Raw genomic sequence first — 12,389 nt, 5'->3', positions numbered from 1 at the left:
TTCTCCATCCCTCTGATCCTGGAAGTAAAGGTTCGTTGGACTCCTTCCAGTTGCCGTATTGCGCCTAGTGTGAACGGAGTCCAGAGCTGGCAGCAGTATTCAAGGATAGATGTGTATAAGAGACAGCCCTTCCTTAGATCACCTCTCCCATGGCCACCCTCCCTGAGCTAGATCTAAGCTACTCTCCATTGATCACCCCCCCCCTCGGCCATCTTCCCTGAATCAACCCTCCCTGGGCCACCCCTCCTGGATCACCCTCCCCTGAGCCACCCTCCCCGTATCACTCCTCCGTGGACCACCACTTTCTGGATCACCAATATTCAATTATTTTCACGAATATAAATGAATTATTCCTCGGCTGCATTCAATTATAACGTTCCATTATCCAATTATTTTCAATGTTTCGCAAGGTTGCAATGATTAAAGGCGAGTTGTCGAACGACGAGCAATACGTCGCTCTTCTGGGGCCTCGATTTTCTTTCCACATGAAGTTTTGGGCCCGCTGAACCCATTGCATATTGAAACTTTTCCACACCTCTGATGCGATGTTATAAGCAACACATACATCACATTCTTGACCCATATGCATTCTTCCTCGTCTCTCGTTCAGGAAACCCAATCACCCTGTATAAAATTAGTAATTTATAGTAATTAGTTAGCCCGACATTCAAGACTTCTTTAATTTATCGCAGGCTGCACCGGCGACAACTTCGTATGTGGCAACGGCAGATGCATCCACAAGCGTTATGAATGCGACGGCAGTAACAACTGCGGGGACTGGAGTGATGAGAAGCATTGTGAGTACACGGCTGATGTAATGAGTCAGTAAGTGTATGTGCCATTACATCATGAGTCGGCGTAGGTTTTAAATTAATATGATGGCTAAGTGTGTGTAGTGATCTTGCGTGCCTAGGTTCAAATAAAATTAGCTTTAAGAAACATTTATATTAATTAGCTGACAGAGTCGCACAAACATATTAATGTTAGATTAAAGTTAACAAGTGACACATATTGTGTTACTTGTTAGGTCACGGAGGTCACTTAATATGCGTCACTAGTTACGTTACGAGACACTTACTGCGTCACTAGTTACGCCACGGGGGCACTTCTTGCGTCACTTGTTACGTCGTGGAGTTCACTTATTGTGTCACTACTTACGTAATTGAGTCACATATTGCGCCACTAGTTACGTCATTGCGTCACCAGTTACGTCATTGAGTCAATTATTGCGTCACTAGTTACGTCATTGAGTCATTTATTGCGTCACTAGTTACGTAATCACACTTATTGAGTCACTAGTTACGATACACTCACGCTCACCACAATTATAACAATCAATCGTAAGCAATAAAATTGAGATAAATAAATTTTATTGAGAAAATTAATTGAATAAATAGCATCAATCAATTCTCATTAATGATGCAGAACAAATACTTTTGGATCACGAAAAAATGAAAACGCCCTTTAGAATTTTTTAATTAGGATCTGAAAATTCTTTACCGCATTACTTGTGATTGCAGGCGTGTGCCGCCCTGATCAGTTCAAGTGCGCCAACACCGGCCGCTGCATATACGAGACGTGGCGGTGCGACGGAGACAACGACTGTGGCGACACCAGCGACGACAGCGACGAGCGCGACTGTGAGTTGCCTGGTGTTACACGGCTGATGTAATGAGTCAGTTAGTGTGTGTCATCACATTGACAGCTTGTACTCTATCGGTAAGGAAGTTGTGCTCACCACACTCACGCTCACCACACACACGCTCACCACACTCACGCTCACCACACTCACGCTCACCACACTCACGCTCACCACACTCTCTCTATGTAGTTACGTCACTGAGTCACTTATTACGTCACTAGTTACTACGTAATCAATTATATCAATTGAACGTAATAAATAAAATTGAGATAAATCAATTTTATTTAGAAATTAATTAAAACAATAACTTAAATGAATAAGCATTATTGTGACGAAAAAAAATTAATGAACACAATATAATTTTTTGTCGACTTTGTGACGACAAAAAATGAATGAACACAATATAATTTTTTAATTAGGATTTGAAAATTGTTTACCGCATTACTCGTGATTGCAGGCGTGTGCCGCTCTGATCAGTTCAAGTGCGCCAACTCCGGCCGCTGCATAATCGAGACGTGGCTGTGCAACGGAGACAACGACTGTGGCGACACCAGCGACGAGCGCGACTGTGAGTTGCCTGATGAGTCAAACGCTTCCGCGCAATTCTACTGTCTTTTATTTCGAGAATCTGCTTCTGCCCTTAACATTCAATTATTTTCTTTAATATAAAATAATTATTCCTCGACTGCATTCAATTATGACGTTTCGCTATCGAATTATTTTCAATGTTTCGCAGGAATGCTGTGACTAAAGTCGTGTTGTCGAGTTTAACCTCTTTTGGGGCCTAGATTTTCTTTCCATAGGAAGTTTTGGGCCCGCAGAACCCACTGTATATTGAGACTTTTCCACATCTCTGATGCAATGTTATAAACAACCCATACATCACATTCTTACCGATATACATTCTTCCTCGCCTCGCGTTCAAGAAGCCCAATCACCCTGCATAAAATTAGTTATTTATGTTAATTAGTTAGCCCGACATTCACGACTTCCTTGATTTATCGCAGGCTGCACCGGCGACCATTTCGTGTGCGGCAACGGCTCATGCATCCACAAGCGTTGGGAATGCGACGGCGGGAACAACTGCGGGGACTGGAGTGATGAGAAGCATTGTGAGTACACGGCTGATGTGATGAGTCAGAAAGTGTGTGTGTCATCACATCGTGAGTCGGCGTAGGTATTAAATTAATATGATGGCCAAGTGTGTGTAATGGTCTTCTCTGGACCACCTTTCCCTGAAATCCCTTCAGTAGTATATACTGTGAGCCTGCCACAACACTTTACATAAACAGCTTAAATCATAGGTCACCACAATCATTTTCCCCGATTCTTTCCCAACAAAATTACCCAATTACCCCTGAAAAACCTCCTTCAATATTACTACGAACAATTACCCCCGAATTTGTATAAACAGCTTAAATCATAGGTCACCACAACCATTTACCCCGAATCTTACCCAACAAAATTAACCAATTACTCCCGAATCACGAGTTAACGACCATTTACCCCGATTTTACTGCACTCTTTAACCGAAAACTCAGAGTTTAACCTTGAGCGGATGCCTGAAAAATACTTCTGTGGAATATATAATTTCTTACAGTGTAATCCTGAATGCCGATACAGTGTACTGCTAGGGTATATCACCAGCTCAATTCATTTATTTATACAGAGCAAACGCCCCTTTCCCACGATTCATTTACGGAGCCCCTCACAAAGCACGTTAAATCGCTCACAGGGAATGGGTGTTGTCTATATAATATCGCGCGAGTAACACTTTATAGAGAGGTACTCATGCTCATTGTGAGACATTACCACCTCGGAGAACAACAGCATCAGATCACCATTCCCACATTTTTGTGAAAATTCGAGGTAAAAAGTGATGGCGGACATAATTTCTGTGGAAGAAAAATTTCAGAAGTCAATCCCTACTTATTGATCTCGTACGGAAGAATCTTCAGAGTAAATAAGTACATAATGAGCACGCTATCAACGCAACAAATTAATACGTTGAAAAAAGCTAAGGAAGAACTGAAGGTCTTTGAGTCTGTGATTGATTTAGCTCTATCGAATAAAGAAAAATATGAAGAAATTCAAGATTGGATCGTCAAAAATGCAATTGGAATTCCCGAACCACTTAAACCGTACGCAAAAAATCTTTTCAAGGTAGGGAAAAGAGTGAAAAGAATAAATATAGAAAAGCCTCAAACACGAACTCATGGTTAATGAAGATCAAGATTGAGAATAAAATACCATTTCCTGATCAATCTGATGATATGTGTGATGATTATGTTGAACTACTCAAATTTTTATCCAAAGCAAAGAGTGCAGTAAAATCAGAAAAAAACAGTTACTTGAAAACTAAAATTGTGTTTGGGCATTTTCTGGATCGATTCTGTGAAAAACATCAGAATGAACAAATATGTGAAAGGGTCAAAACATCCCTTGAAACTGTTTTATCAGAGCAATTTGATATAAGTATTTCACACGCCAATCGACTCCGGTGGCTAGGAAAGCTTGGCTATAAATATCGGAAACTAATGGACGTGTCGAAATCTCTGAATAAATTATTCAGGAAGCAAAAGCAGATAACCAACCTGTTTAAAAATCATCCGGATTTAAGCAAACAGTGGGAGTGAGATCATCAGCAGCCCTACGCAAGCAGTTAGGGATGTAGAACGAAGCATGTCATGGTCAGCCTTCAACGGGATTTCCCGATCCTCTCACTGCATTGCTGACTGCCACAGCAGATGTGGTAGTGTGCACTGCATTCTTGATGAAAAATCATGCATCTGACTCTACATCGAGTGTAAAAAATCATTTCAGTACACTCACTGATTCATTACCATGTTTTATTTACCCTGCAAGCAAAATGTGAGTCCTATTTAGTTGATCTTACTAACTCGTTTACCCCACTTAATAGAATAAGTTTCATGCAAGTGAGAAAAATCTTGTTGCACAATGGATATGAAATACATATTTGAAACAAAAGCTATCATCACCGTCTAATTCACTCAAATATATCGTCAAATATAGATCGAATTCGATCTATATAAATAATATTGAGTAATTCATAATTATATAAATTCCGCCTCTTCCAAGATGAAAAAATCATTCCCATTATAGCAAGTCTTCGTATGGAGCGTTTTCCTTCAAGAGATCGCGAGTCATATCCGAAAATTCATTACAAACGAATTTCGGGAATTCATAAGTAAGATTTTACATATGGGGTGTAAGACCTCGATAGCTGAGTGGTTAACGATGCGTCTTGGTAGTCGCTACCCCAGGGTTCGATCCCAGGCACCTCCTGAGGTTTTTGCAGGTCTTACGTCAGTCGGTGATTAAAAAGAAAGAAAAACGTAATATTCATAGAAAACGGTTAATAGAAGGGGGTACTGTAGATCAACGGTGACGCGTGGCATGCGCCACCGACATCAATGCTATCGGTGATTAAAAAGAAAGAAAACCGTAATATTCTTAGAAAACGGTTAATAGAAGGGGGTACTGTAGATCAACGGTGACGCATGGCATGCGCCACCGACATCAATGCTATCGGTGATTAAAAAGAAAGAAAACCGTAATATTCTTAGAAAACGGTTAATAGAAGGGGGTACTGTAGATCAACGGTGACGCATGGCATGCGCCACCGACATCAATGCTATCGGTGATTAAAAAGAAAGAAAACCGTAATATTCTTAGAAAACGGTTAATAGAAGGGGGTACTGTAGATCAACGGTGACGCATGGCATGCGCCACCGACATCAATGCTATCGGTGATTAAAAAGAAAGAAAACCGTAATATTCTTAGAAAACGGTTAATAGAAGGGGGTACTGTAGATCAACGGTGACGCATGGCNGCCTGCATGCATTTATACGTGAAGACCTACTTGAAAAACATAAAGATGATTGCTCTGTTCACACACCCGTCAAATATGTTTATAGTGATGAGAAACTAAAATTCAAGGCCTTTCAAAAGACTATCAAGCATCCCTTCGTAATTTACGCTGATTTTGAATCGACTTTGGTAGGTATTGGTTACGGTCAGCCAGACCCTAAGTCGAATTATACGCGGAATATTCAAAAACATGAGCCTAATAGTTTCTGTTGCTATACTAAATGTGAGTATGATAGGTAATCAAAATTGGAGTTATATAATGGTGAAGATGCATCGGAAAAATTTGTAGAATATCTAGAAGCAGTTTCGTGGGTATAGTGGTAAAAAAGGGATGAATAAGAACGATAAATGAAAACTATAATAAGCAAACGACAAATACAAATAAAAACAACAATATAACCGTGCGTTCCCTTTGCTCAAGTTCTTACTTTCGGTCTCAAGATTCGGAGCCTTTCTGAAATTAAAAAATAAGCGAAAATTTTGAACTAGCAATATTTGAGCAACAAAAACAGAATATTACGTAAGCCAGATAAATAAATTATAGACTGATAACCATAATCATGAACAAATCTAAACATCACCACTGAATTGCAACAGAAAATTCGCTGCACTGCCTCCAGTTTCCGCACCGCACCCTCCTTGAGTGGCGACCAATGTTGGCAGCAATACTCAAGATTGGGGAACACGAGGGCTCTGAAGAGTGTAATCATTGGTGCTGCTTCTCTCGTTCGAAATGTCCGCCATATCCACCCCATCCGTTGCCGGCTGCGCGCGATTATTCCCTCCATATGGGCATCGAACGTGGCTTCAGTACGCATCAACACTCCGAGATCTCGAACAAGTTGCTTCTCCTCAATTTCTGTGCCATCTGATGCTAAGTAGCGATGTGGCATCCCGATCTCTGTGCGGACTCTGTATCTCATTACTTCGAACGTGGTGCCGTTGAAGTGCATATTGTTCACTAGGGCCCAATCGTAGATTGACGATAGGTCATCCTACAACCTCTCGCAGTCTAGGTCATCTGTGATCTTCATCAGCACTCTTGTATCGTCCGCAAATGACGATGTGAGTTCTGAGTCAATATCGGCAATATGGATGAGGAAGAGGATCGGTCCAAGCACTGAGCCCTGCGGAACTCCGCTTTTCACATTCGCTTCTCTTGATTTCGAGTTTCCAATTGCGACAGCTTGTACTCTATCCGTAAGTCCAATTGCGACAGCTTGTACTCTATCTGTAAGGAAGTTGTGGATCCACCTTAACAGGCTTCTTCCTACCCCCAACGGCCTTAGCCTTCCAAAGAGCACGCCATGGTCAACTTTGTCAAAAGCTTTAGCTAAGTCTAGATATACCACGTCCACGCCAGCTCCCTCCTCCAGCTGGGCCACAAGACGGTGATGGTCCTCCAGTAACTGCGACAAACAGGAACGATTACGCCGGAAGCCATGTTGTCCGTTATTGTACAGGTCAACCTCTTCCATGTACCGGACAAGCCTCCTGACCACTACCTTCTCAAAAACTTTGATCACATGTGAGGCCAAGGTCACATGTCTGTAATTTTGGGGTCTGCCCCTCGGACCTCCTTTGTGGGTTGGCGTTATCAGTCCCACTTTGAGAGCCTCAGGGATAATTCCCTATGTTATTGAGGCTTTCCAGAGCTTTGTGAGCAGAGCCTCCCAGTTAAAATTTTGAGCCGAGACCGGCGCTGGGTTTAGCCGGGTTGGTCGCGCTTTAGCAGGATGGAGCCGTGAAACAATAACTGGCCCCCTATCCCTAAAACTGCGCTGCGCCATGGCTAATACAGAGACAAATTCTAACAGCTCGGCAGGGACGAAACGGTGCGCTGTCGTAGCGCTGGTACTTGGATTGCCCGGCAGCAAGCTGAACAGAGCAGCTATGCAGGCTGTGCAAGGGGGGTTTTGAGAGAGGGAGGAGGGGTAGTGGTTGGAGACAGTGGCGGGAGAATGAACTTCATCCTCCATCTAGTTCATTCGCATAGTACGATATTTTGGGTAAATTTCTGGTGCCCGTTATAATATTTATTTCACGTCAGCATTTTCATACTTTGAATTACGTAAGAATTTTAACACGCAAACAGAAACGTTGACGGTCATTCATGCTTTGCTAAAGCGATATATCAATCAGTTTATCATGAGAAAGTTTTCTAACATGGATTTACAGAAAACGCGTTAATAACAGTAAATGTTTGAGCAAAGAAAATACCAAATTCACCATATTTTCAATGAAAATGTGTAAACCAGCTCCATCATCAGTTCATAAAATTGATCGAATTTCCTTGCGTTTCGGTGCTGGTCTCCGAAACGTTTTCATTGAAGATAGGGTGAATTTATTTGGCGCTCTCTTTGCATTAAAACTTTTGGAAAACTTTCGATTTCAGCTGACTAATGATTTGAGTACGTTGTTAATTTTCCTAACAAAATATCGAATGACATGAAGCCAATGCAATAAGATAAATTACTAAACAAATTTGGCTCTAATATTCACTTACATCTAACTGACGGGATCATACGAATGGCTACTTTGTTCATTTTTTGAAATTAGTGCATTATGAATAATATCTATCAACTTCAACCGTATAAATAGCTATTCCTCGATTTGCTAGATGAACGTGAATCATTTATCCTGTATTATAGTTAAGTAGTTCATAGAGCCTAGGCTGGTAAGGTGTTCGCGTGGCAAGCTGGTACAGGCGTGGACTACGATGCGGAGGATCTGCGTTCGATTCTCGGAGCTGCCGTCGACGTTTGCAGATAGTTCACAGCGGTAAGTAATTTGATGTATATATTTCCTCGAGAATTGAATTTGTTAGTTTCCAAATAGCGTTGCTTAAGTCGATACGATGTGAATGTTAAACACCAATGTCAATACAACCTGTCATTGCAAGAGTGACGTCTAGGCGATCTCAGAGAGAGAAGGAAAACAAATTTTTAAATCGTTGTTGACAAACGGTAACGCGTAACTGCCGCGTACACTGCCAGAGCCGCCCCAGAGCGGGTGTTGGGCTGGTTTGGGCAGGCGGTGCTCAGTGAAGGCTGCGTGTCGGCAGGACAGAGCACACCTGGACAGGTAATCAGAGGTTAATTAGCGCTGCTATGCGGCTGGTTCTATCGCGACTCTGTCGCGTCTCTATGTCGGCTCTGCAGCCGGCGACGGCCTGCTCGATTCCCTGCTCTAAATTTTAACTGGGTTTCAGTGCTCCAACACACTTTTTCAACAGCACTGCCGGAATTCCGTCGGGTCCTGCCGCTGAAAACGTCGCCAGTTCTTTGATACTTATTTCCATGTCTTCTGATCCAAACTCAATGTTCTCCACCCCTCTACCGCCTGGCAGATCCTGGAGAACTTCAATTTCATTTTCCTCCCTTGAGTAGCGAGGGTTACTGAACACTGATTCAAACTGTGATCCCAGTAACTTACACATGCCATGGTCATCTTCGACAATGACTTCGTTATCCTTAAGCGGGCCTACNTGACAGAGTCGCACAAACATATTAATGTTAGATCAAAGCTCCTTGCAAATGATGCAGGAACTATCCGGTTGCGTAACAACACACTTAGCCATCTTACCATGTCTCTCTTATTATACTATTACACTGAATATTTTACACTATTACACTGGATAACCTGCCTTACACTGAGCTCAGTTTCTGACCGCAAGAACCCTGGGTTTGTAACGCTCGGCTCCCAGGCCGCGCTGTAAGCTCGGCAGGAAGTAAGCTATAAATACCTTCGCTTCAAGCACACTTGCTTCTTCCCTCTCTTACTACAGCTCAACACTCTTACTTGTTTCAGTGATTTAATGCAAAACACTTGACACTTAATGTAAACACTTCACTGAATCAGGTATTGAATGCTATAATTTCATTCTACGGCTCTGTTATTTTTTTTCGGGTCTTTTGCATGTATGTATAAAAGAGTCGTTTTCTGAACACTTTCACACTGAACAAATTATACTCTTTTTTTACTGACTTCCCTTATTTTCCGCCGAAACGCTGAATTACATCTCTCAGGCTCAGTCTGTACAATTAATTAACAACTGGTCATCAAAGAAAAACAATCGTCAACTGTTTACTTCACTGAGAGCTGGCCGCGACACGTACGTCCTATCCCGACGACGTCTAGTAGGAAAGTCACACTCTAATCACACACTCACGCTCACCACACTCACGCTCACCACACTTTCGCTTACCACACTCACGTTCACCGCACTCACGTTTACCGCACTCACGCTTACCACACTCACGCTTACCACACTCGCTTTCACCACACTCACGCTCACCACACTCTCGCTCACCACGCCCTCACTTACCACGCTCACGCTCACCACGCTCACATTCACCACACTCACGTTCACCAAACTCGCGCTCATGACACTCAAGCTCACCACGCTCTTCTCGCTCACCACGCTCTCGCTCTCCACACGCACGCTCACCACAATCACGCTCACCACAGTTTAGCTCACCTTTTCCACGCTCACCACACACTCACATTCACCACACTCACGCTCACCACACTCTCTTTTTGCAGTTAGGTGTAGTTCATTTATTGTGTCACTATTTAGGTCATTGAGTCACTAATTGCGTCACTAGTTACGACGCAATCAATTATAAGAATCCATCGTAAGAAATAAAATTGAGATAAATCAATTTTATTGAGAAAATTAATTAAAATAATTGCATCAATGATTTCACATTATTGATGCAGAACAAATACTTTTGGACCACGAATAAATGAAAACAACCTTTAGAATTTTTTAATTAGGATCTGAAAATTCTATACCGCATTACTTGTAATTGCAGGCGTGTGCCGCGCTGGTCAGTTCAAGTGCGCCAACTCCGGCCGCTGCATAATCGAGACGTGGCTGTGCAACGGACGCAACAACTGTGGCGACGGCGACGACAGCGACGAGCGCGACTGTGAGTTTCCTGATGAGTCAAACGCTTCCGCGCAATTCTACTGTTTTTTATTTAGAGTTAATAAGAGGATCTGTTTCTGCTCTTAACATTCAATTATTTTCTCGAATAACAAACATATTAAGTATAATTATTCCTCGACTGCATCCAACCATAATGGCTTGCAACAACAACATATTGTGCCACTAGTTAAGTCACTGAGTCGCTTATTGCGCCGCTAGTTACGACGCAATCAATTATATCGATCAATCGTAAGCAATAAAATATTATTGAATATACATTAATGATGTGTGTTGAATGATGTCATCCCTCCCTGGGCTACCCTTCCCTGAATCACCTCTCCCATGGCCCCCCTCCCTGGGCCATCCTCCCTAGATCACCCCCTTCCCCTGGGCCGTCCTCCCTGGGCCACCCCTCCTGGATCACCACTCCCTGAGCCACCTTACCTGTATCACTCCTCCGTGGACCACCCTTTTCTGGATCTCCAATATTCAATTATTTTCACGAATATAAATGAATTATTCCTCGACTGCATTCAATTATAACGTTCCATTATCCAATTATTTTCAATGTTTCGCAAGCATGCAATGATTAAAGGCGAGTTGTCGAACGACGAGCAATACGTCGCTCTTCTGGGGCCTGGATTTTCTTTCCACATGAAGTTTTGGGTTCGCTGAATCCATTGCATATTGAAACTTTCCCACACCTCTGATGCGAAATTATAAGCAACACATAAATCACATTCTTACCCATATACATTCTTCCTCGCCTCGCGTACAGGAAGCCCGATCACTTATGTTAATTATGCTAAGCCCGATCAATTTATGTTAATTAGTTAGCCCAACATTCACGACTTCCTTGATTCATCGCAGGCTGCACCGGCCACCATTTCGTGTGTGGCGACGGCAGATGCATCCCCAAGCGTTGGGAATGCGACGGCAGGCACAACTGCGGGGACTGGAGTGATGAGAAGCATTGTGAGTACACGGCTGATGTAATGAGTCAGTTAGTGTGTGTCATCACATTGACAGCTTGTACTCTATCGGTAAGGAAGTTGTGCTCACCACACTCACGCTCGCCACACTCACGCTTACCGCACTCACGCTCACCACACTCACGCTCACCACACACACGCTCACCACACTCTCTCTATGTAGTTACGTCACTGAGTCACTTATTACGTCACTAGTTACTACGTAATCAATTATATCAATTGAACGTAATAAATAAAATTGAGATAAATCAATTTTATTTAGAAATTAATTAAAACAATAACTTAAATGAATAAGCATTATTGTGACGAAAAAAAATTAATGAACACAATATAATTTTTTGTCGACTTTGTGACGACAAAAAATGAATGAACACAATATAATTTTTTAATTAGGATTTGAAAATTGTTTACCGCATTACTCGTGATTGCAGGCGTGTGCCGCTCTGATCAGTTCAAGTGCGCCAACTCCGGCCGCTGCATAATCGAGACGTGGCTGTGCAACGGAGACAACGACTGTGGCGACACCAGCGACGAGCGCGACTGTGAGTTGCCTGATGAGTCAAACGCTTCCGCGCAATTCTACTGTCTTTTATTTCGAGAATCTGCTTCTGCCCTTAACATTCAATTATTTTCTTTAATATAAAATAATTATTCCTCGACTGCATTCAATTATGACGTTTCGCTATCGAATTATTTTCAATGTTTCGCAGGAATGCTGTGACTAAAGTCGTGTTGTCGAGTTTAACCTCTTTTGGGGCCTAGATTTTCTTTCCATAGGAAGTTTTGGGCCCGCAGAACCCACTGTATATTGAGACTTTTCCACATCTCTGATGCAATGTTATAAACAACCCATACATCACATTCTTACCGATATACATTCTTCCTCGCCTCGCGTTCAAGAAGCCCAATCACCCTGCATAAAATTAGTTA

General features: G+C 42.4%; 1 protein-coding gene across 1 annotated transcript in view; it reads left to right on the top strand.

Moving 5' to 3' along the window:
- LOC125178528 (low-density lipoprotein receptor-related protein 4-like) overlaps nt 1-12,001 on the top strand; it is a gene marked incomplete at both ends in the record, with an annotated part of 15,983 nt that extends 3,982 nt beyond the window's left edge. Inside the window, 5 exons of the mRNA XM_047882491.1 lie at nt 2,100-2,210; nt 2,650-2,754; nt 10,352-10,468; nt 11,338-11,442; nt 11,891-12,001. Coding sequence (XP_047738447.1) covers nt 2,100-2,210; nt 2,650-2,754; nt 10,352-10,468; nt 11,338-11,442; nt 11,891-12,001 — 549 coding nt within the window. The remainder of the gene's footprint in view (nt 1-2,099; nt 2,211-2,649; nt 2,755-10,351; nt 10,469-11,337; nt 11,443-11,890) is intronic.
- Nucleotides 12,002-12,389: the final 388 nt, after the last annotated feature.

This window comes from Hyalella azteca, unplaced genomic scaffold (genome assembly GCF_000764305.2).
Source record: "Hyalella azteca isolate HAZT.00-mixed unplaced genomic scaffold, Hazt_2.0.2 contig10596, whole genome shotgun sequence".
Taxonomy (NCBI): domain Eukaryota; kingdom Metazoa; phylum Arthropoda; class Malacostraca; order Amphipoda; family Hyalellidae; genus Hyalella; species Hyalella azteca.
Note: the sequence above shows the minus strand (reverse complement) of the source record. Positions and strands in the feature narration are given on the sequence as shown.